Genomic DNA, 25332 nt, shown 5'->3' with positions numbered 1-25332 from the left:
ACTCTTTGCAAAACTTGTGGTTCCCTCTGTTTGAAGTTCAGTATTTCACTCTTACACTTTGACGGTACACAGTTGTGTGTGTGCGTACGGTTCATCCTGACCTCAGCCCTGCATCAAGGTCCAGCTGAACCAGAAGACTTACCCCCGCAGGGCGCATGGTTAAGGCTGGCTTTCGCCTGATGCAGTTTAGCAGAAAAACAACTTACTCTGAAGGCACGTCATCAGTGGTTGTTGAATGCACAAAGTTATTCTGTTGATATGCTTGGACAATATACTTGTCAACCATACAAAACACATAGGCGAATGTGCAAAGAGAAGCTGAGAGAAATGCAAAAAATAAAACGAGGCACCGTGCAAGATCACAACTGTACAAAATCCAACAGTCACCGTGCAGAAGCACAATATGGACTGTCCGAGCAGCTGGTGGCCAAACGCACAAAGATTAAAGCATGGTGTGGTAGCACAGCAGTTACTGATTACTGATCAGGGTTCAATTCCTACCACTGCCTGTATGGAGTTTGGATGTCCTCTCGGTGACCCTGTGCATTTCCTCTGGGTGCTCTGGTTTCCTCCCACTGTCCAAAGCGGTACTGGTCAGGGTTAGTGAGTTGTGGGCAGGCTGTGCTGGTGCTGGAAGCATGGCGACAATTGCAGGCTGCCCAGCGCAATCCTCATCAATTTGGTCTGACGCAAACGACACACTTGCCTGTACATTTCAGTGCTTTGATGTATGTGACACATAAAGCTAGCCCTCTAAAGACCTTGTTACGTGAATATCGAAGCATACAGTAAAAAAAACGTTGCTTGCATCAATAACAAAACGCAGTCCGAGGGTGTGTTGAGGGTGCCGACACGCTCCCAGCACCACGTAGCCTCCCCACTACTCACTAACCCGAACCCGTACCTCTTAGGAACGTGGGGGAAACCCACGCAGTCACGGTGAAAGGGTACAAACTCCGAACAGGTAGAGCGGGAACTGAACCTCCAGTGCTGGTGCCAGAAAGCACTACGCCACCACTAAGCAAAGAAAAATGACTTGCCCCGAGGAGATGCCACGATGTAAAAAAAACCATGCCAAGCCCAGCCAGCTACCTTGCAAAGACACAGCCGACTACCACCATCCCTCCCGTTCCCTTTCACCCCAGCCCACCCCCTGCTCTGGTCCCGAGACCCCCCCTCGAGATTCTCAGCTTCAAGCATTCACACTGACAACCTGGTGATGGAGGAAAGAGACAAAACTCACCATAAATAGACCTGCCGCTGGGTTTAGAAGTCTTCTCGCTGCAGGGTGAAACACAAGACAAAATGATTTAAGGATTTGGCCAGTGCCAATCCCAAACTTTCCATTATATCACATGCTTCTGGCTTCGCTTGGCACCTGCTCAATTGTAACATCCTCTCCAGAACAGTTTCTGTTTGCAAAAACTCACCTCTTGCAATCCCTCTATTGACACAGTGAGACCATGGTTGCTCATTGCAAAGCACTGCACCTTCAGTCCTTGTTATGTGTGGAATGTTGCAAACATAGGCGAGGCCTGTATTATTTTCCCATTCATCACCATAAAGGACTGGTGCAGCTCAGTGGGACGTGGCAGAATATTAGTTTGGCCTGGACTAGATGGGCAGATGGGCCAGTTTTGGGGCAGTAGTGCTCTATGAGTCAATGTGTGTTCACATGCACACATGCAGAAGTACATGCATGCACACCATCTCATGCATTCATAGTTGCAGACACAAAATTCCTCAGATGCTCACAGAAGAACTACAAAGACAAGAAACTCTGCTGGAATTACGAGCAACATACACAAAATGCTGGCGGAACTCAGCAGGCCAACGTAAAATGCTGGCGGGTACTGCCTGGCCTACTGAGTTCTTCCAGCATTTTGTGTGTGTCACACAAAAATTAACTCATTATTTTTCTCCTTCCAATCCCTCACCCAGCGCTCGGTTGTTGAACGTGACGGTGGGGTTTATGTTAGTCGGCGATTGGTCAAAAGCAGAACCATTATCAAATGAACAACAGCTTCTTACATAACATGGTCCTCAAAGGGAACAATTATGACTGTGGCTAAATCGTGTTAATCTGTCCAACAAAGAGGAAGTGAAACCCTCAACCAATGAAGAACATCTGTTTTAGTTTTACATTTTATTAGGTACACCTGTACACCCGCTCATTCATGCAAATATCTAATCAGCCAATTATTTCTGTAACACAGGTCCTCAGGCTCCAGTAAAAAGTTTGTAAGGGCAACACCCAGGAACTCAGCGGGCCAGGCAGCATCTATGCGAAGGAGTGAACAGTCGACATTTTGGCCTAGCCCCTTCATCAGGACTTCCTTCTTAGCAAGCATCCAGTAGTATTTTCCTGGCTAGTTTGATGCTTACTAACCCTTTACTGATACTAGCTTTTTGACACCACATTTATCAGACTAAACAGTTTCAACTTCCTCTCCGGCCCTTCATTTTTCCTACCCACCTGGCTTCACCTATCACTTTCTAGCTATCCTCCTCCCCCTCCATGCCACCCCCAATCTTTTTATTCTGGCATCTTCCCCCTTCCTTCCCAGTCCTGAGGAAGGGTCTCAGTCTGAACCGTTGACTGCTTATTCACTTCCATAAATGCTGTCTGATCTGCTGACCTCTGGCATTTTGTGTGTTAATTTAAACTCTGTCGCTGTTGTGGTGGGATTCAAACTGACATTTCTAGATAATCAGATTATACGTGAGGATTATAAACAGTTGATTCCCCATGAAGAACTCCACAAGTAATGAGCTGAGATTCAGTTACAGCAAGCTGTAAATCGACAAAGATTTAAACCAGTTTACTTAGGGTATGTCAGTTGCCTCTGGCCTTGAAACTGGGCCCTGGGCCAATCTTTGCTGACAGCTTACCTTTGGTATGTGCTCCTCAATTAACAAAGCTGAGCTTTAATTTGGACTAGAAACTGAAGGCAGATCAATGGATCGTTTAAGTGCAACAACTCCAGCAGAGACAAGTGTGGCTACTAGTCTTGAGAAGGCAGCCGTTCTCCTGATAACACTGAAAGGCTCGGCAGGGCCTTGGGTGGGGTGAGACAAATGGAACTTTGCCGAAAGAGAGACCAACTCTCAAACCAGGAACTCCTCAGAACTCTCCACACCAGAGTTACTCTCAAAGAGTTGCGATTTGGTTCAGCAGTAAAGGCCAAGGACATCTTGTGAGGAGAGTCAGATTCCACAAGCAGGTGGATCGAGGGCTGAGGAATAGAGTGGGAAACTGGTAGACTGATAATGTTGGACTTCAGCTGGGTCTGTGGGCTGGAGGCTGGGGATGAAGGGAAGAACAGAGCAACAGCAGGGACACAGGGCCCCTCGGCCCACAAACCCATGCCAACCGTCAAGAGAACCTTTAAACAGAGTGACACCAATCTGCACTAATCCTATTTCATTCTGACTTTCCCAGTCCCTCTAGGTTCAACAGGTTAGGGGCAGTCAATCAACTAATTAACACCCTCCCACAAGTCTTTGGGATGTGGGAGGAAACCTGAGCATCCAGGGGAAACCCACATGTTTGCATGGAGAACGGGCAAAAGCCACACAGTCAGCGCCCAGGGTTGGTGCCAAGGGGCAGCAATTCTACCTGCAGTGTCATTACAGCACATTTCAGGTCCTTGGGCCCATTATGTCGTGCTGACTTTTTAACCTACTCTGAAATCAATCTAACATAGAAACATAGAAAATAGGTGCAGGAGTAGGTCATTCGGCCCTTCGAGTCTGCACCGCCATTCAGTATGATCATGGCTGATCATCCAACTCAGAACCCTGTACCAGCCTTCCCTCCATACCCCCGATCCCTTTAGCCACAAGGGCCATATCTAACTCCCTCTTAAATATAGCCAATGAACTGGCCTCAACTGTTTCCTGTGGCAGAGAATTCCACAGATTCACCACTCTCTGTGTGAAGAAGTTTTTCCTCATCTCGGTCCTAAAAGGCTTCCCCTTTATCCTCAAACTGTGACCCCTCGTTCTGGACTTCCCCAACATCGGGAACAATCTTCCTGCATCTAGCCTGTCCAATTCCTTTAAAATGTTATACGTTTCAATAAGATCCCCCCTCAATCTTCTAAATTCAAACGAGTATAAGCCTATTCGATCCAATCCTTCCTCATATGAAAGTCCTGCCAACCCAGGAATCAATCTGGTGAACCTTCTTTGTACTCCCTCTATGGCAAGAATGTCTTTCCTCAGATTAGGGGACCAAAACTGCACACAATACTCCAGGTGTGGTCTCACCAAGGCCTTGTACAACTGCAGTAGTACCTCCCTGCTCCTGTACTCGAATCCTCCCTCCCACATAGCCCTCCATTTTCCTTTCATCTATGTGCCTATTTGGTTTTTTTTTAAACGCCCCTAATCTACCTTCCGCTACCACCACCCCTTGGCAACATGTTCATTGCACCCACCACTCGCTGTGTCAAGGACATCCTCCCAAACTTTCCTCCAATCACCTTAAAACTATACCCTCTTGCACTAGCCCTTTCCACCCTGGGAGGAAGGTCCCTCTGAGAACGGTTGCAGTTAACAGGGATTTTTTGAAGTAAGTGGGAGAGGATCTATACTCACTGGTGGCAGGGTGATAGGGAGGTCACGGCATTTAAATTATTGGCAAAACCACTAGCTGACAAGGCAATAAGCTAAAATCTGACACGTGCTGCTTGAATGCAGATTCAGGAGGAACTTTCCAGAAGGACTGTTGCAGACACAAAGGAAGGAACTAAATAGCATATAGATGCAGCTATATAGGACCCTGGTCAGACCCCACTTGGAGCACTGTGCTCAGTTCTGGTCGCCTCACTACAGGAAGGATGTGGAAGCCACAGAAAGGGTGCAGAGGAGATTTACAAGGATGTTGCCTGGATTGGGGAGCATGCCTTAAGAGAATAGGTTGAGTGAACTCGGAGCGACGGAGGACGAGAGGTGACCTGATAGAGGTGTATAAGATGATGCGAAGCATTGATCGTGTGGATAGTCAGAGGCTTTTTCCCAGGGCTGAAATGGTTGCCACAAGAGGACACAGGTTTAAAGTGCTTGGCAGTAGGTACAGAGAAGATGTCAGGGTTAAGTTTTATACTCAGAGAGTGGTGAGTGTGTGGAATGGGCTGCCGGCGACGGTGGTGGAGGTGAATACGATCGGGTCTTTTAAGAGTCTTCTAGATAGATTCATGGAGCTTAGTAAAATAGAGGGCTACAGGTAAGCCTAGTAGTTTCTAATTTAGGGACATGTTCGGCACAACTTTGTGGGCCGAAGGGCCTGTATTGTGCTGTAGGTTTTTTATGTTTCAATGAACAACTTGCCCACCTGCAAAGCCGGGAGAGAGGGAAGGGTATAAAGGTTCCATTGTTATTCTGAAAGCTAGGATCGGTAAGATGGCATGCCTGGTAGAACGGCAGCCTCACGGCTCCAGAGACCCAGGGTCAACTCTGACCTCAGATGTTGTCTGTGTGGAGTCTGCAGGTTCTCCCATGACCACGTGGGTTTCCCCGGGTCCTCCAGTTCTCTCCGACATCCTGACTCGAGTGAGTCAGTAAGATATCGGTGCTGTAAATTGCCCCCAGTGTGTCAGTGGCGGAGGGAGGGGGGGGATCTGGAGAGAACTGATGGGAGAGTGGGCTGAAGCTTCAGAGGAGGTTTACCAGGGTGCTGCCTGGACTAGACAGCATGTCTTATGAGGATAGGTTGAGGGAGGTAGGACTTTTCTCCTTGGAGTGAAGGAGGATGAGAGGTGAGTTGACAGAGGTGTACAAGATTAAGAGGCTGAGCTCGAGTGGAAAGCCTGAACCTTTTTACTCGGGCAGAAATGGCTAATACAAGGGGGGGGGGATAGTTTTAAGAAGCTTGAAAGAAAGTATTGGGGAGGGTGGTGTCAAAGGTAAGTTTTTTTTACACAGTGAGTGAGTGGGTGTGTGGAACACCCTGCCAGGGATGCTGGTAGAAGGAAAAACATTCGTGGCATTTCCAAAATTTTTAGATAGGCACAAGGATGATAGAAAAATGGAGGGAAGGGTGAGATTGATCTGAGAGTAGGTTAAAAGGTCGGCACAGCATTGTGGGCTGAAGGGCCTGTAGTATTCTGTGTTCTTTCCTCTCCATTCTCTATTCTGTGTTCTTTGTTCAATGCTCTATGCTCAATGTGGTGAAAAAGTTTTTAGGGTCGCCTGAAGCAGCCTCTGCCAACCAAGTTCAGCTCTTGGCTTTCATGTGTGGCTTAGTTACTAATCCCAGAGGAACTGTTTTTACTGACAGGAGAAGGGGCAAAGGTGGGTCACTGGCGCACTAAAACCAGTCACTTCAGGCAGTTGGGGCTTATCAGCCGTGGCTGACATCATCTCGGAGAAGGAAAACTTTGATCCCAAACCTCCGCTGCCTTGCGGCCGTACCCACTCATGGGGAAGGCTTCGAGTGAAAATCGGGAGCTGGAGTTCCTAAGACAGTCCTACGTGGAGTTCAACGTTGACTGGCAGCTCCTGCGACGCTGCTGGTGCCAAACTGTATCGGTCGCTGCAGTTCCTTTGGGTTCGTCAGATACATGCAGATGGGCAGCTTGCTCTCCATATTGTATTGTCCTGACTTACATACCTAGAGAGCTAGAATGCAACATTCATGTTTGACCCTGCCCTACAGAGTCATCAGAGGTGGGACTTGCACCAGTTTTGTCCCATTTGCTCTCAAGAAAGGTACAAAGACTTCCTGGGCCCTGAGAGACACCGACTCTGAAGGACAACAGAAGCCTCTCCAAGGGCTCCTCGCTCACATCCGGCAGACCAGCAGGCAGTGAGGCTCTTCCAGGCGTCTGGTTGAGCACCACCACCATCACGTCTTCCCTCGCCTGCGTCCCACGCAGCCCCACATTTGTCGCGCTGACACTCGGCAGAGGTCATGCATGAAGCCACGCGAGGCTGGCCTTCGGAACGGGTCAGTAACCTACCCAGCCGGGAGGGTGCCTCCTCGCTCTTGAGATCTGTGGCTCATTGTCAACCCAATTCCTGGTGAGTGTCCGAGCTGAAAAGGAACAGGAAACAAACTTGTTAAATCAGAGAAAGCGACAAGACTGTCCAGCTGCTGCAGCTCAGGGCGTTGCAAAGTTCGGAGTTCAATTCTGTAAGGAGATGGTACATACCCGCCCCGTGCCCCCACCCCCCCATGGAATGCCTGTGTTTCCTCTAGGTGCTCTGCTACCGACTAGGTTAATTGGACATTGTAAATTGTCCCGTGAGTAGTTTAGGGTTAGTTGGGTTTGTCAGGGGTTGCTAAAGCAGTGCAGCTTGAAGGGCCAGAAGGGCTTCTCCACACTGTATCAGTAAGTAAGTACATAGATCAGTAATTGGATTATACTCAGGTTCAGTGAAAAACTTATCTTGTATACCATCCATACAGATCACCTCATTACATCGGAACAAGGTAAATCAGTAAGAAGAAGCAGAATAGAAGAGCATTTCAGTCACTGGCTTTCTCTTCTGAATTCCCTAACAACTTTTTAAAGGTTAAAGAATCTTTTAGCGATCAGCTTGATTTGTCACGTATATATCAAAACACGGAAACGTCTCGTTTTCCTGTCAATGACCAACACAGTCTGAGGATGTGCTGGGCGAAGTGGCGAATATCAACACTCTTCCAGGGTCAACAGAGCAGGCCCACAACTCACTGACCCTTACTAATCCCTACACCTTTGGAATGTGGGAGGAAACTGGAGCACCCGGAGAGAACCCACGCGCTCGCGGGGAGAACGTACAAACTCCTTACAGACAGTGGCGGGAATTGAACACCGATCGGTGATCACGGGATACACTACCATGCAACTCTAAGCTATACTTTTAGAGTTTGGGTAAATCCAATTTCTGTGGGGGGAAAAGAACAAATATTCCATTTTCCAATTAAAATAATGGATGCACAAGAAAAGTGCAATAATGCTAGCAGCAGCATTTCCTTTCCAAACAGTTTATGGTAATGAATTCACAGTTCCATAGGCAAAATGCTGGAGGAACTCAGTAGGTCAGGCAGTATCCTTGGAGGGGAATAAGTCGTCGTTATTTTGGGCTGTGAGACCCTTCCTGATGAGGGGCCTCAGCCCAAAACATCAACTATTTATTCCTCTCCACTGATGCTGCCTGACCTGCTGAGTTCCACCAGCACTTTGTGTGTGGTAGTCTAGATTTCCAGCGTCTGCGGAATCTCTTGTGCGTTGACGGTTCCATAAAAGTCGTTTCCTCGTTGACAGCGTTATTCATGTGCTATGTGCTGTACAATGAACGGTGAAATGCTCTGTGGTGACCCAAGCATTTCCCTCAATGTTCCTGAAAACTTCAATGGTAATTTACAGCCTTTTTGGGTAGAACTAGATTAATCCCAGATGGTATAGCTGGGGAAAATGATATTGCTTTCTTCACAGCCCATAAGAGACTACAAAACCAATTACGGTAAGCTATGGAGCTGAATTTAGCTGTTGTATACCTCAAAAGAAAAGCTGGAAGGAATGATTTTTGTAAATAATTCTCGATGCACAGTACTGTGCAGGAGTCTGAAGCCTATATATATGTATAGCTAGGGTGTCCAAGTCTTTTGCACAGTACTGCAGTAATTTCATCTATTGTACCGTACTGCTGTTGCCAAAAAAAGGCAAATTTCATGACAAATGTGTGTGATGATAAACCTGATTCTGATTTGGGTCTCTATTGTGGACTGAGAGTGGGAAGGGGGCAGCGAGAGGGGAATCGTGGTTGGGAAAAGGAGACGGGAGAACGGAAGGAGTGGGAAGCACCAAAGGGACATTCAGAATGCTTAATAAATCAGTGCTTTGGAATCAAGTTACCTTGCCTGGTGTCTCAGGGCTGGGTGTGTCTGCACCCACACCACCACCCCCCACGCTCTCCACTCCTGGCACTCCTCCTCTACCACCTGTACCACACCCCTCCCACAGTGCTGCACCCTCATCATCCCCAACATCCTTTGCTCCTGTCAGATTTACAACCGCACTCTCTGCTCCACAGTACTCTGTGCAAAAGCCTTAGGTTCCCTAGCCATACGAGGGGTGATTGATAAGTTGATGGCCCAAGGTAGAAGGAGTCAATTTTAGAAAACTTAGCACATTTATTTTTCCTACATTTACACACTTAGTCCAGCGGTCATGGAGCATACGGATCCCTCCATTGTGGAAGTCGGTGACTTGGACCTCCAGAAGTGGTCCACAGCAGGGGTGATTGATAAGTTCGTGGCCCAGGGTAGAAGGAGATAAGTTATTAACTTCAAATTTGCTGCATTTTCACTCAAAGAGTTGAACTGCACATGCATGTAACAAGAGCTGTATAACTCATCCCCTTCTAACTTAGGCCACGAACTTATCAATCGCCCCTGCTGTGGACCACCTGGAGGTCCATGGCGCTCTCGTCACATGCATGTTTAGTTCAACTCTTTGAGTGATAATGCAGAAAGTTTAAAGTTAATAATTCACCTCCTTCTACCTTAGGCCACAAACTTATCAATCACCCCTGCTGTGGACCACTTCTACAAAGAAGGGATTCATATGCTCCACGACCGCTGGACTAAGTGTGTACGTGTAGGAGGGGACTATGTTGAAAAATAAATGTGCTAGGTTTTCTAAAATTAACTCCTTCTATCTTAGGCCACAAACTTATCAATCACCCCTCGTATGTGTGCACTTGCTTCTTACATTTTATACAGGGCCTTTTACAGGTGAAGACAGGTTTGATTTGCCCTTTTTGATTAGAATATGAGCCTTTAAAGACATCAGTTTACCCTGGTAATACTGATATCTTTTCATTTTCCGGACACAGCTCAGCATATCACAGAAACAAGTCTCTCCTCCATGGACTCTGCGTACACTTCCCACTGCCTCAGTAATGTTGCCACCATAATCAAAGACCCCATCCGTCCCAGGTATTCCCTCCTCTCCCCTCTCCTATTGTGCAGAAGACACCAAAGGCAAATAGCATCTACTAGAAGGCTCAAGGACAAATCATACTCTGTTGTCATAAGAGTATTGACTCTTGTCCTCACAATCTACCTCACTATGGCCTCTGTTGGAGGCAGCCCAGCCCATCACAAGCAAATCCCTCCCCATCTTTGAGCATATTTACATGGGGCGCTGCCACAAGGAAGCAGCATCCATCACCAAGGAACCCCACCATCTAGGCCATGCTGTCTTCTCTCAACTACCATTGGGCTGGAGGTATAGAAGCCTCGTGTCCCACAAACCAGGTTCAGGAATAGTTATTGCCTTTCAACCATCAGGCTCCTGAAATGGCATGGATAACTTCACTCACCACAACTCTGTACTGACTCTAAGTTCTAACGACTCACTTTCAAGGACTCGAGAACCTGTGTCCTCGGTATAATTTATTTCTTCATTTTCACAATTTGTCTTCTTTTTGCACATTGGTTATCTGCACAATTGGCATATTCTGTATACTTTATCGTAAATTTCTTTACCTGTACGTAAATGCCAGCAAGAAATGAGCCTCAAGGTAATATATGGTAACATATACGGTACGTTCTTTGATAATAAATTTTAACTTTGGTTTTCACTTTATTGTCTGCTGCGTTGCACTTTCTCTGCAACTGTAACACCTTATTCTGCATTCTGTTACTGTTTTCTCTTGGACTACCCCAATACATCACTGTCATGTAACCATCTTATATATGGCTTACAAAACTAAATTTTTCCACATACAGCAATAATAAAACAATTTACCATTTTACCAAATATTTCACTTTCCAAGAAAGGCTGCAAAATGAATTTCACTTCATCAACATTGGAAAAGCTAATGCCTGAAAGAAAATGGTTTTATGGAATTTGAAATCAAGAGTTATTTGATCTCTGGAAAGTATTGGAAATACTGAACAGGTCAGACAGTATCTGTGAAGGGAGAATACAGGAATTTCAAGTTAAAGGGCTCTTTCTCTGAACTGGGAAAGAGAGAAAGCAACTTTGTTCTAAAGTGTTGGGCCTATGTTTTCTTTCTCCACAGACGCTGCCTGACCACTGAGTGTTTCAGCATTTTCTCTTTTTATTTCAGATTCCCAGCATAGAAACAGAAAACCTACAGCACAATACAGGCCCTTCAGCCCACAAAGCTGTGTCAGACATATCCTTACCTTAGAAATTACCTAGGGTTACCCATAGCCCTCTATTTTTCTAAGCTCCATGTGCCTATTGTATCCACCTCCACCACCATCGCCGGCAGCACATTCCACGAACACACCACTGTCTGCGTAAAAAACTTACCCCTCACATCTCCTCTGTACCTACTTCCAAGCACCTTAAAACTGTGCCCTCTTGTGCTAGTCATTTCAGCCCTGGGAAAAAGTCTCTGACTATCCACATGATCAATGCCTCTCATCATCTTATACACCTCTATCAGGTCACCTCTCATCCTCCGTTGCTCCAAGGAGAAAAGGCCAAGTTTGCTCAACCTATTCTCATAAGGCATGTTCCCCAATCCAGGGAACATCCTTGTAAATCTCCTCTGCACCTCCTCTATGGTTTCCACATCCTTCCTGCAGTGAGGCGACCAGAACTGAGCATTGTACTCCAAGCGGGGTCTGACCAGGGACCTATATAACTGCAACATTACATCTCAGCTCCTAAACTCAATCCCACAATTGATGAAGGCCAATACCCCGTATACCTTCTTAACCACAGAGTCAACCTGCGCAGCTGCTTTGAGCATCCTATGGACTCAGACCCCAAGGTCCCTCTGATCCTCCACACTGCCAAGAGTCTTACCATTAATACTATATTCTGCCATCATATATGACCTACCAAAATGAACCACTTCACACTTATCTGGGTTGAATTCCATCTGCCACTTCTCAGCCCAGTTTTGCATCCTATCAATGTCCTGCTGTAACCTCTGACAGCCCTCCACATTATCCACGACACCCCCAACCTTTGTCTCATCAGCAAATTTACTAACCCATCCCTCCACTTCCTCATCCAGGTAATTTATAAAAATCACGAAGAGTAGGGGTCCCAGAACAGATCCCTGAGGCACACCACTGGTCACCGTCCTCCATGCAGAATATGACCCGTCTGCAACCACACTTTGCTTTCTGTGGGAAAGCCAGTTCTGGATCGACAAACAAAGTCCCCTTGGATCCCATGCCTCCTTACTTTTCTCAAGAAGCCTTTCTCAATAAGCATCCGTAGTCCTTTGATATTTAGTTTGATACATAACCTATAACTTGGGATGTGATGGATGAGCTAGAACATAGATTAGAGAACAATACAGTGCTGGACAGGCCATTTGGCCCACGATGCTGTTCTGTTCTTGATGCCAATTTATTCTAAATTGCATTGTATTGTGTTACATTGGTTTACTATAGTCACGTATATCAAGTTACAGTGAAAAGTTTGTCTTGCATATTGTTCATACAGATCAAATCATTGACTTGGACTGGTCAAAGAACACTGAGGCTGTCTACAAGAAGGGTCAGAGCCGTCTCTATTTCCTGAGGAGACTGAGGTGTTTTAACATCTGCTGGATGATGCTGAGGATGTTCTACGAGTCTGTGGTGGCCAGTGCTATCATGTTTGCTGTTGTGTGCTGGGGCAGCAGGCTGAGGGTAGCAGACACCAACAGAATCAACAAACTCATTCGTAAGGCCAGTGATGTTGTGGGGATGGAACTGGACTCTCTGACGGTGGTGTCTGAAAAGAGGATGCTGTCCAAGTTGCATGCCATCTTGGTCAATGTCTCCCATCCACTACATAATGTACTGGATGGGCACAGGAGTACATTCAGCCAGAGACTCATTCCACTGAGATGCAACACAGAGCGTCATAGGAAGTCATTCCTGCCTGTGGCCATCAAACTTTACAACTCCTCCTTGGAGCTCAGACACCCTGAGCCAATAGGCTGGTCCTGGACTTATTTCATAATTTACTGGCATAATTTACATATTACTATTTAACTATTTATGGTTTTATTACTATTTATTATTTATGGTGCAACTGTAACAAAAACCAATTTCCTCCGGGATCAATAAAGTATGACTATGACTATGACTATTGAACTAGAAAAACAATAACTATGCAGAAGCAACTAAAAAAGTTCAGTGCAGGAAAATAATAAAGTGCAGTATCATAACAAGGTAGATTGTGAAGTGAAGAGTCCATTTTATCGGACAAGAGGTTAGTTCAGGAGTCTGATAACAGTGGGATAAAAGTTGTCATTGACCCCTGGTGGTTTGGGCTTTCATGCTTTTGTATCTTTGCCAAATTGGAGAGGGGAGAAGGGAGAATGTCTGGGGAGGTCTTTAATTATTCTAGTTGCCTGTGTATCATCCATTATCTTCAGTTTCTTATGTCTATCCATAAGCTTCTTAAACTCCACCAAAATGCCTGCTTCCACCACTACACCTCGGGACCTGTTTACCACTCTCTGCATAAAAGAAACTTCCCACTCTGACCTTAAAAGCAGAAGCCTCCGATGTTTGATAATACTATCCTAGGGAAAATGTTCTGACTGTCTACCCTATAGGTGCCCTTCATAATTTTAACAACTTCCATCAGAGTTTGAAACATTCAAACTGGAAGTTCACAATTAGCCTAAAAACTGAGAAATAAAAGAATGAGTAAGCCATCACTTTCAGAAGTCCTGGTGTTTAGAAATTGGGAAGTATTTTTATAATTGTACAGTTGTTGTTGAGGCCAGGCCTGGAGGACTGGGAGGAGACTGGTCCCTTTATTTAAAAAAGTGGAAAGAGGTGATAGGTGCAAAAGATAAAGGGGTGAAGAAGAGGGAATCTGATGAGAGGAGAGTGGACCATGGGAGAAAGGGAACGAGGAGGAACACCAGGGGGAGGTGATAGGCGGGTGAGAAGGACTAAGAGGCCAGAGTGGGGAATAGAAATATTCCATCAAGGTAGCCTCCAACCTGATGGCATGAAGAGGGAAGGGAGAAGCTGGAGAAGTCGATGTTCACGCCATCAGGATGGAGGCTACCTAGAAGGAATATGAGATCTTGCTCCTCCAACCTGAGAGTGGCCTCAAAGTGGCAGAAGAGGAGGCCGTGGACAGACTTGTCAAAATGGGAATGGGGATATGAATTGAAATGGTTGGCCACCAGGAAATCCCGCTTTTTTTTTGCGGATGGAGCAGAAGTGCTCAACAAAACAGACCCCAATGTAGGGGAGGCTGTATCGGGAGCAGCAGATGACCCACATTCTAAGTGTGGTCTAACCAGAGTATTATAGAGCTGCAACATTACCTCACAGTTCTTGTTCTCAACCCCCGACTAATGAAGACCAACATGCTCTATGCCTTCTTAACAAACCTATCAACTTGTGCCATGTGGGAAAACATCCAGGGGTCACAGTGAGAGTGTGAAAACTCCACACAGACAGTGCTCAAAGTCAGCAATGGGGGACAAGGAAAAGGCAGATAAACTGAATAAGTATTTTGCATCCGTCTTCACTGTGGAAGACCGTAGCAGTGTACCAGAAGATTGACAATGTCTGGGGGCAGAAGTGCGTGCAGTTACCATTACTACGGAGAAGGTGCCTGAGAAACTGAAAGATCCAAATGTGGATGTCAACTGGACCAGATGGTCTACACCCGTTTCCCCACCCGCCCCTCACCCAGGATTCTGAAAGAGGTAGCTGAAGTGATTGTGGAGGCATTAGGAATGATCTTTCAAGAACTGTTAAGTTCTGCATGGTTCTGGAGAACTGGAGAATTGAAAATGTCACTCCACTCTTCAAAAAGGGAGAAAGGCAGAAGAAAGAAATTATAAGTCATTTAGCCTGACTTCAGTGATTCGGAGGGTTTTGGAGTCGACTGTTAAGGATGTAGTTTTGGGGTATTTGGAGGCACATGATGAAATAGACCCAGGCAGCATGGTTTCCTCAAGAGAAAATCTTACCTGACAAATCTGTTGGAATTCTTTGAAGAAAATACAAGCAGGGTACACAAAGGAGAATCAGTGGATGTTGTGTACTTAAATTTTCAGAAGGCTTTTGTCAAGGTGCCACGCGTGAGGCTGCCTAACAAGTTAAGAGCCCATGGTATTACAGGAAATATACACCATGGATGGAGCATTCACTGACTGGCAGGAGGCAAAGTGTGGGAATAAAGGGAGCCTTTTCTGATTGGCTGCTGGGGGGCTAGTAGTGTTCTGCAGGTGACTTCTTTTCCTGTTATATGTCAATGATTTGGATGACGGAAGTGATGGTTTTGTGACCAAATCTGCGATATGATACGAAGACAGGTGGAGTGGCAGGTAGTGTTTTGAGGAAGCAGGGAGTCTGCAGAACAGATAGATTAGGAGAATGGGCAAAAAAAGTGTCAGATGGAATACAGTGTCGAGAAGTGTATGGTCGTGCATTTTGGTAGAAGGAATAAAAAAATAGACTATTTTCTGAACGGGGTGAAAGTTCTAAACTCTGAGATGCAAAGGGGCTTGTGAGTCTATGCGCCAGATTCTCTAAAGGTTAATTTGCAGGTTGAGTCAGTGGTGAGGGAAGCAAATGCAATGCTAGCGTTCATTTTGAGAGGACTAGAATATAAAAGCAAGGATGTAATGCTGAGGCTTTATAAGACACTGGTGAGGCCTCACTTGGAATTTTGTGAGCAGTTTTGGGCCCCTTATTTAAGAAAGGATCTGCTGACCATTGGAGAGGGCTCAGAGGATGTTCTGGGAATTAAAGGCTTATCATATAAGGAGCAATTGATGGTTCTGGTCCTTTACTTGATGGAATTTAGAAAAATTAAGAGGGAGCTCATTGAAATGTATCAAATTTTGAAAGGCCTAGACAGACTGCATGTGGAAAGATGGGGGGGAGCCTAGGACAAAATAGAGGGATGTCCATTTAGAATGCAAATGAGATGATTAGGAATCTATTTAGCTAGAGGATGGTGAATCTGTATAATTCATTGCCACAGGTGGCTATGGAGGCCAGGTCATTGGACGTATTTAAGCAGGAGGTTCATAGGTTCTTCATTAGTCAGCACATGAAAGGTTATGGGGAGAAGGCAGGAGATTGGAGTTGAGGCAGGATGAAATGTCAAAGCAGAATCGATGCGCTGGATGGCCTAATTCTTTTCTGATGTTTATGGTCTTAAGATCTTACAGTATTTATGATGTAAACAGCATCATAACAGTGTTTTAAAGAGTTTAAAGTGCAGTGCAGTGATGAGGTTAATAGATTGAGGGGGTGGGGGGGCAATTGGAATGGTTGACTAGTTTAATTCCTCAGGGGAAGAAACTTCTAAGATTGCATGAAATTTTTGTTTTAACAGCCCTATAGCGCTAAAGGGAGCTTTTGGGAAAGGTATTTTGCTGGGTGAGTCGTGCATATAATTATTTTCCCTGCCCGCTTCCTTGTCCTAGACACATACAAGTCCTGTAGAGATGGTAGACTGCAGACAATGACCCTTTCTGTCAACCTGACAGTTCGCTGTCGTTTTCAGCTCTTTGTGAGAGGAGGCTGTGCCAAACCGGACAATGACAATAATGGCACAGACCGAGGACATTCATCCCACCAAATCCATGCTATCTGCCAGGGAAGCAATCCCATCCATCACCTTGCCCTGTCCTTATTTCCTTGTCCTGCTGCAGAGTGTTCTCTCACATGACCATCACTCCACTCGTTTAACTCTAACTACCTACATCAATGGTTACTTTACTGACCTACACATTCTCAGGGAACTGCAAGGAAACTAAAGCACCCAGGTGAAAGCCATGTGGGAGGAGGTACAGACTCCAGCCGTAGTCAGGATTGAACTGACCTACCAGTTTTCTGGGACTTGGGAGGAAATCGGAGCATCTGGGAGAAACCCACATGGGTGGAGGTACAAACTCCAGCCGTGGTCAGGATTGAACTGACCTACCAATTTTCTGGGAATTGGGAGGAAATCGGAGCATCTGGGAGAAACCCACACAGGAGGAGGTACAGACTCCAGCCGTAGTCAGGACTGACCACAGGATACTAGAATGGGGAGGTACCATCAGTGACATCACTGCCCTGCCTATACAAGACTGGCACAATAGCAATGAACAAAGAACATAGAACCTAGAAAAATAGGTTGCTATGGCTGGCCTTTGAGCTCATTTACAAGGAGTGCTTCTTCAAGAAAGCAGCGTCTACCAAGGACTCGCACCATACAGGTCATTCCTTCTTTTCTCTCTCACCATTGGGAAGGAGGTACAGGAGCTGAGGGACCCACACCACCAGATTTAGAAACAGTTATTGCTCTTCAACCATCAAGCTCTTCAACTGGGGAGGATACCTCACTCAGCACATCTCACAAGCTACAGACTCGCTTTCAAGGACTCTACAACTCATGTTCTCAATGTTTTTTTTTATTTACACAATTTGTCTTCTTTTACACATTGGTTATTCGTCAATCTTTGTTTATGTATAGTTTTTCGTAAATTCTGTTGAATTTCCTTATTTTCCTATAAACACCTGCAAAAAATGAATCTTGAGGTAACATATAGTGACATATATGTACTTTCATTATAAATTTACTTTGGCTTTGAGACTGTCCATGCTTAACACGAGACCAAAGGAAACTAAATGTCTTCTGCCTCCATGCGATCCATATCGCTCCATTCCCTACACATTCAAGTGTCTATCATCCTCTTGAACATCTTGCCCTCTATTTCCATTAACTTCTGAGAAGATCCACAATGTCCCACCAAGGTCTGGTGGTACTGGACTGAAGGTTGATTCTGCAAGTTCAGAACAAGGTCTGGAAGTTTGAGGCCAAGTGTCTGTGAGTCTGAGAGAAGGGGGCCAAGGCCGGGAGGCCTGGAGGCAGCCTGTCCTGGGGCTGGTGGAATTTCTGTGTGTGTGAATGGGAGGGTGGGAAGGACAGGAGCTTGTTTTACTGTGGAAGTCTTTTTTTATTTTGTTTTGTTGTTGTTGTTGTTGTTCTTGCTGCTTGTGTTGTTTTGTTGAACACTGGGGACACGTTATGTTAGCACCAGAATGTGTGGCGTCACTTGGCGGGCAGCCTCCTTAGGTTGTGCTGGTTGTTAACAGAAATGATACATTTCACTGTATGTTTCCATGTACGTATGATAAATAAATCTAAATCCATGTATGACCCATCATAATGTAAATGCTTTCGGAGCAGATAACTCTCAATCTCTGCTACAGATAGCAGGGTAATCTGGAAAGCCAGTCACATCTCCATATCAGAGAGGGGTGCACTTTGATCGTGATGCACTCCTGATCCTTCCCATCTGTCCAGCCATCTCTTTGACAGCCTACCATCAGGCACAAGCTACCACAGCATCAGGACAAGGTCTGTTAGGGTGGGAAACAGCTCCTTCTCCCAGGTCGTGAGCGGGTCAAAACGCATTAAGCGCCAGTGGCTTTATACTGTTTACTATTTAGCTTGTGTCGTAAATGCAACTTATTATTCATTGATTTATTTGTAGCAATAGTATTTTCCATGTTGTGTATGTGAGTTATATATACTGTGTTGTACACTTTGGTCCGAATGAACATTGCTTCATTGGGTGGTATACATAGATAGAGAACACTATGGCACGGAAATGGGCTCTTCGGCCCATCTAGTCCATGCTGAACTATTAATCTGCCTAGTCCTATTGACTTGCACCCAGACCATAGCCATCCATACCCCTCCCATCCATACACCTATCCAAATTTCTCTTAAATATTGAAATCAAACTGGCACCCACCTCTGCACTGACAGCTTGTTCCACACTCTCACCACTCTCTGAATGAAGAAATTCCCCCTCATGTTCCCCTTAAACATTTCACCTTTCACCCTTAACCTATGACCTCTTGTTTTAGTCTCATATAACCTCAGTGGAAAAAGCTTCACTGTATTTACCTCATCTATCATCATCATCACTATGTGCTGTGTGATATGACAAGGGCAATCATGGTCTCATGACCATAATTGTTCTTGGCAAATTTTTCTGCAGCAATGGTTTGCTATTGCCTTCTTCTGGGAAGCATCTTTACAAGATGGATGGCCCCAGCCATTATTAATACTCTTCAGAGATTGTCTGCCTGGCTTCAGTGGTGCCATAACCAGAAATTGTGATATGCACCAGCAGTGCTAGTATAACCATTCACAACCTTCTCCCATGGCTTCACATAACCCTGATTGGTGGGGGTGGGGGTGGCTAAGCAGGTGCTACACATTGCCCAAGGGTGACCTGTAGGCTAGCAGAGGGAAGGAGCAACTTACAGTCCCTTTGGTAGAGACGTACCTCAACTCCACCACTCAACCCTATTTATATCCTTTATAACTTTGTATGTCTCTATCAAATCTCCATTCATTCTACTAAGCTCTACCTATTCAACCTTTCCCTATAGAACAGATCCTCAGATCTTGGGAGCATCCTTGTAGATTTTCTCCTCACCCTTTCAATCTTATTGACATCTTTCCTAAGGTAGGTGACCAAAACAGCACACAATACTCCAAATTATTCTTCACTTACGTCTTACAGAACTTCAACATAACATTCCAACTCCTATACTCAATACTTTTATTTATGAAGGTCAGTGTGTCAAAAACTTTCTTTACGATCCTATCTACCTGTGACACCATTTTCAAGGAATTATGGATTTGTATTCCCAGATCCCTCTGTTCTATCACACTCTTCAAAGCCCTTCAACTCACCATATAAGTTCTATCCTGGTCTGTCCTACCTCAGTACAACACCTCACACATGTCTGCATTAAATTCCATCTTCCATATTTCAGCCCATTTTTCCAGCTAGTCTAGATCCTGCTGCACGTTTTGATAGTCTTCCGCACTGTCCACTACACCCCTAAACAAATAAAAGTTTACCCCAATTGGAAACCATGGATGAACAGAGAAGTTCGCCTCCTGCTCAAAGCCAGAGATTCAGCCTTCAGGTCTGGAGACCGGGAGGCTTACAGCTCAGCCTCACTACCTCAGGGTCCACTACCCTGGACCCCCATCAATTTGCCTATCGCACCAACAGGTCAACAGAGGACGCCATTTCCACAGCACTTCTCTCTGCCCTGACCCACCTGGACAGCCCCAACTCTAACGTCAGAACGCTGTTCATTGACTTTAGTTCGACATTCAATACTGTGATTCCCTCCAAGCTGATCGCCAAACTTCGCCGGCTTGGTATCAGCTCATCCCTCTGCAATTGGACCTTGGACTTTCTGACTAACAGACCCCAAATCAGTTAAGTTAGACAACCTCTCCTCCTCCACTCTCACCCTGATCACCGGCGTGCCTCAAGGCTGTGTGCTGAGCCCTCTTCTGTACTCCCTTTACACCTATGACTGCGTTCCTGTACATGGTTCTAACTCCATAATCAAGTTCGCAGATGACACCACGGTGGTTGGCCTGAACAGTGGGGATGATGAGACGGCCTACAGGGACGAGGTCCAGCACCTGGCCGCGTGGTGTGCCGACAACAACCTGGCCCTTAACACCGAGAAGACCAAGGAGATCATTGTGGACTTCAGGCATGCTAGGAGCCACATTCACGTCCCCATCTATATTAACGGAGCTGTAGTGGAGTGTGTATCAAGCTTCAAATTCCTTGGTGTCCACATTTCCAAGGATCTCACCTGGTCTCTGAACTCCTCCATCCTGATCAAAAAGGCGCAACAGCGCCTTTATTTCCTGCGGAGCATCAAGAAAGCTCACCTCTGTCCCAGGATACTGACGGACTTTTACCACTGTACCATTGAGAGCATACTCACCAACTGCATCTCAGTGTGGTATGGCAATTGTCCCATATCAGACCGCAAAGCACTCCAGCCTGTGGTGAAAACTGCCTAGTGGATTATCGGCACCCAATTGCCCACCATTGAGAACATCTACCATAAACGCTGCCTGGGCAGGGCGAAAAGCGTTATCAAGGATGCATCTCACCCTAACCATGGACTTTTTACTCTCCTCCCATCCGGTAGGCGCTACAGGAGCCTCCACTCCCACACCAGCAAGCACAGGAAGAGCTTCTTCCCTGAGGCTGTGACCCTGCTGAAGCTCACATCACAGCGCTAAGCAGTATTGCACCCATATTGTACTGTCTCAGTACTTTTATATTTGTGTGCTGTAGCACTTACTTTTTATTCGCAATTATTTTGTAAATAACACTATTCTTTGCATTTCTGGTTAGATGCTAACTGCATTTCATTGGCTTTGTATCTGTACTCAGCACAATGACAACAGAGTTGAATCTAATCTAATCTAAACCTGGTGTCATCTTCTAATTTGCTGATCCAGTCTACCACATTTTTCTCCAATGCATTGATATAGATGACAAACAACAATGGACCCAGCACCACTTCCTGCGGCACACCACTAGTCACAGGCCTCCAGTTAGAATGGCAGCCATCTTCTATCACTCTCTGACTTCTCCTGCAAAGCCAATGTCTAATCCAAGTTGCCCCTCATCTTGAATACAGAGTGACCGAGACTTCATGAACAACCTCCCATGCAGGGCCTTGTCAAAGGCCTAGCTGAAGTCCAGGTGGATAACATCCACTACAGTTGCCTTCATCAACTATCCTGGTAATTTCCTTGAAAAACTCTATAAAATTGATTACATATGACTTTCCATGAACAAGGCCATGTTGACTAACCCTATTCAGTCCCTGTCTTTCCAAATACCTATATATCTGGTCCCTGAAAATACCTTCCAGGCTCACCAGTCTGTAATTTCCTGACTTATTTTAGAGCCCTTCATAAACAACGGAACAACATTAGCCATCCTCCAATCCTCAGGGACCTTGCCCGTGACCAAGGGCATTTTAAATAACTCCGTTAGGGTCCCTGCACTTTCTGCACTTGCCTCACATAGGGTCCGAGGGAACACCAGGTATGGCCCTGGGGATTTATCCACCCTAATTTTCTTCAAGATTTCCTCCTCTGTAATCTGTATGGAGTCCATGACTTCACTGCTGATACTCCACATTAAGTATTCTCTTCCATTTTTAATATTTCTCAAGCACCTCATTTGTTCCTGCTTCCCTAAACCTTCTATGAACCTCCTTCTTTTTCTTAATCAGGCCTCAATATCTCAAACCAAGGTTCCCTAAACCTGTTATTCGGTCAGGAACATACAAGCTTTGTACTCCCAAAATTTCACTTTTGAAGTATTCCCATTTACCAAGTACAGTTATAGCAGAAAACAACCTGTCCCAATCTACACTTGTCAGATTCTTTCTGATACCATCAAAATAGGCCTTTCTCCAATTTAATCGAGGACCAGACCGATCTTTTGCCATAGCTACCTTGAAACTTTGGCATTATGATAAAAATCATATGGTTATCTACTCAAACTTCTGTCACCTGCCTTGTCTCATTCCCAAATAGGAGATCTATTATCACACTCTCTATAGTTCGGACCTCTTTGCACTGATTAACAAAATTTTCCTGAATACATTTGACATACTCTATCCCATATAGTCCTTTTACAGTATGGGAGTCCTAGTCAATATGTGAAAAGTTAAAATCACCCTCTATCACAACCATGTTTCTTGCAACTGTCTGCGATCTCTCCACAAATGTGTTCCTCTATTAGTTGCTCTATAGCATAATCCCATTAATGTGGTCATCCCTTTCTTATTCTTCAGTTCCACACCTATAACCTCAGCAGACGAGCTCACCAGTCTGTCATGTTTAAGCTTTGCTGTGACATTATCCCTCATTAGTAATGCCACTGCTCCACACCCCCCACTCCCCCATCATGTTTAAAGCATCAGAACCCTAGAAAATTGAGCTGCTAGTCATTTCCCTTCTGCAAGCTGCAATGTTATAATTCCACAAACTGGTCCATGCCTTCATCTACTGTACCATTCCTACAATACTCCATGCATTGAAATACGCACAACTCAGAGCTTTCATCCCATCCTGCTCAGTCTTTCAATTCCTGACATTGTATATAGGCTTAACTAATGCTTTTCCCACAACCACTCCACTATCCGCCTTGGCATTCTGGTTCCCGTTCCCCTGCAGCATTAGTTTAAACATTCCCCCCAACTCCCCACACGTACAGCATTAGCAGAACTTCCCACAAGGATATTAGTCCTTCACCAATTCAGGTGCAAACTGTCCCTTCTGTACATGTCCAACCTTCTCTGGGAGAGAGCCCAATGATCCAAAAATCTGAAGAACTCTCTCTAGCATCATCTCCTTTGCCATATGTTAAATCACATGATCATAAGACCAGAAAATATAGGAGCAGAATTAGGCCATTCACCCCATTGAGTCTGCTCCGCCATTCAATCTTGGATGATTTATTACACCTCTCAACCCTATTCTCCTGCCTTCCGTCCATAACCATTAACACCTGGACTAATCCAGAACCTACCAAACTCTGCTTTAAATTTACCCAATGACTTGGCCTCCACCGGCATTTGTGACAGTAAATTCTACAGATTCACTACTATCTGGCAAAGAAATTCCTCCTCATCTCTGTTCTAAAATGACGTCCCTCTATTTTAAGGCAGTGACCTCCAGTCCCAGAGCACCCTCCCCCTCCCCCCACTATAGGAAACATCCTCTCCAAATCCACTCTATCCAGACCTTTCAATATTCAATAGGTTGAAATGAGATTTCCCCCTCCCACATTCTTCTAAACTCCTGCGAGTATCGGCCCAGAGCCATAAAACCCTCCTCAAACGATAACTCTTTCATCATCCAGAATCATTCTCCTGAACCTCTTCTGAATCCTTTCCAATGGCGGCACATCTTTTTCTGAGATACAGAGCCCAAAACTGCTTACAAAAATCCTAATATGGTATGACCAAAGGTTTATAAAGCCTCAGCATTACATTCTTGCTTTCATATTCTCGTCCTAGAATTGTATTCTACCATTGCATTTGCCTTCTTTAACACCAACTCAACTTGCAAGTTAACCTTTAGGGAATCCTTTGATTTTTGAATTTGCTCCCCATTTAGAAAATAGTCTACACATTTATTCCTTCTACCAAAGTGCATGACCATATGCTTCCCTACATTATATTCCACCTGCCACTTCTTTGCCCATTCTCCCATAAGATCTTCTGCAGGCTCCCTGCTTCCTCAACACCATCTGCCCTTCTATCTACCCTTGTATCATCTGCAAAGCCATCAATTCCATGATTCAAATCATTGACACATAACGTGAAAAGAAGCGGTCCCAACACCAACCCCTGAGGAACACCACTAGTCATCGGCAGCCAACCAGAATAGGCCCACTTTATTCCCAATCTTTGCCTCTTGCCAGTCAGCCAATCTTCTATCCATACTAGTATTTTTCCTGTAATACCATTAGCTCTTATCTTGTTCAGCAGACTCATATGCTGCATCTTGTCAAAGGCCTTCTGACCTCACTGACTCTCCTTTGTCCATCCCGCTTGTTATTTCCTCAAAGAATTCCAACAAATTTGTCAGGCAAGAATGTCCCTTAAAGAAGCCATGCTGACTTTGCCCTGTGTTATCATGTGCCTCCTGAAACCTCATCCTGAATAATAGACTCCAAAATTTTCCTAATCACTAAAGTCGGGTTATTGGCCAATAATTTCATTTCTTCTGCCTCTCTCTCTTCCTGAAGAGTGGAGTGATATTTGCAATTTTCCGGTCCTCAGAAGTATTTGAGAATCTAATGATTCTTGAAAGATCATTACTAATGCTCCACAATCTCTTTGACTACCTGTTTCGGAACCCCAAAAGAGTCTGTATGGTCCAAGTGATCTACCTACATTCACACTTTTCAGCTTCCTCAACACTTTCTCCTTAGTTTTAGCAATTACAATCACTTCTGCCCCCTGATACTCTTGAACTTCAGGAATACTTCTAGTGTCTTCCACAGTGAAGACTGTTGCAAATTACTCATTAAGTTCATCCACCATTTCTTTGTCCCACTCTACTGCCTCTCCAGCGTCATTTTCCAATGGCCCAGTATCCACTCTCCCATCTCTTCTACTCTTTATATATCTGAAAAAAACTTATTATTGGCTAGCTTACCTTCATATTTCATCTTTTCTCTCCTTGTGGCTTTTTTAATTGCCTCTTGTTGTTTTTGAAAAGCTTCCCAAACCTCTAACTTCCCACTAATTATTGCTCTATTATATGCCCTCTCTTTAGCTTTTATGCTGTCTCTAACTTCCCTTGTCAGACTCGATTTCCTCATCTCCACTTTAGAATACTCCTTTGGGATGTATCTATCCTACACCTTCCAAATTGCTCCCAGAAAGTCCAATTATTGCTTGTCTGCCGTTATCCCTGCTACAGTCCCCTTCCAATCAACTTTGGCCAACTCCTCTCTCATGCCTCTGTAATTCCCTTTAATTTACTGTAATACTGATGCATCTGACTT

The 25332-nt window shown here is 45.1% G+C and overlaps 1 protein-coding gene across 3 annotated transcripts in view; it reads right to left on the bottom strand.

Annotated features, from left to right (window-relative positions):
- The window catches only part of LOC140204938 (epidermal growth factor receptor kinase substrate 8-like protein 1), a 117043-nt gene that overhangs the window by 53459 nt on the left and 38252 nt on the right, over positions 1-25332 (bottom strand). For all 3 annotated transcript variants that reach the window (XM_072271921.1, XM_072271920.1, XM_072271922.1), the window contains exons 2-3: positions 6966-7039; positions 1244-1281 (exon numbers count right to left, since the gene is read on the bottom strand). In XM_072271921.1, the coding sequence (XP_072128022.1) occupies positions 1244-1281; positions 6966-7009 (82 nt within the window). In that variant the 5' untranslated portion in view covers positions 7010-7039. The remainder of the gene's footprint in view (positions 1-1243; positions 1282-6965; positions 7040-25332) is intronic.

The sequence above is a fragment of the Mobula birostris genome, chromosome 11, assembly GCF_030028105.1.
Source record: "Mobula birostris isolate sMobBir1 chromosome 11, sMobBir1.hap1, whole genome shotgun sequence".
Taxonomy (NCBI): Eukaryota; Metazoa; Chordata; class Chondrichthyes; order Myliobatiformes; family Myliobatidae; genus Mobula; species Mobula birostris.
This window is presented reverse-complemented; position numbering and strand designations above follow the sequence as displayed.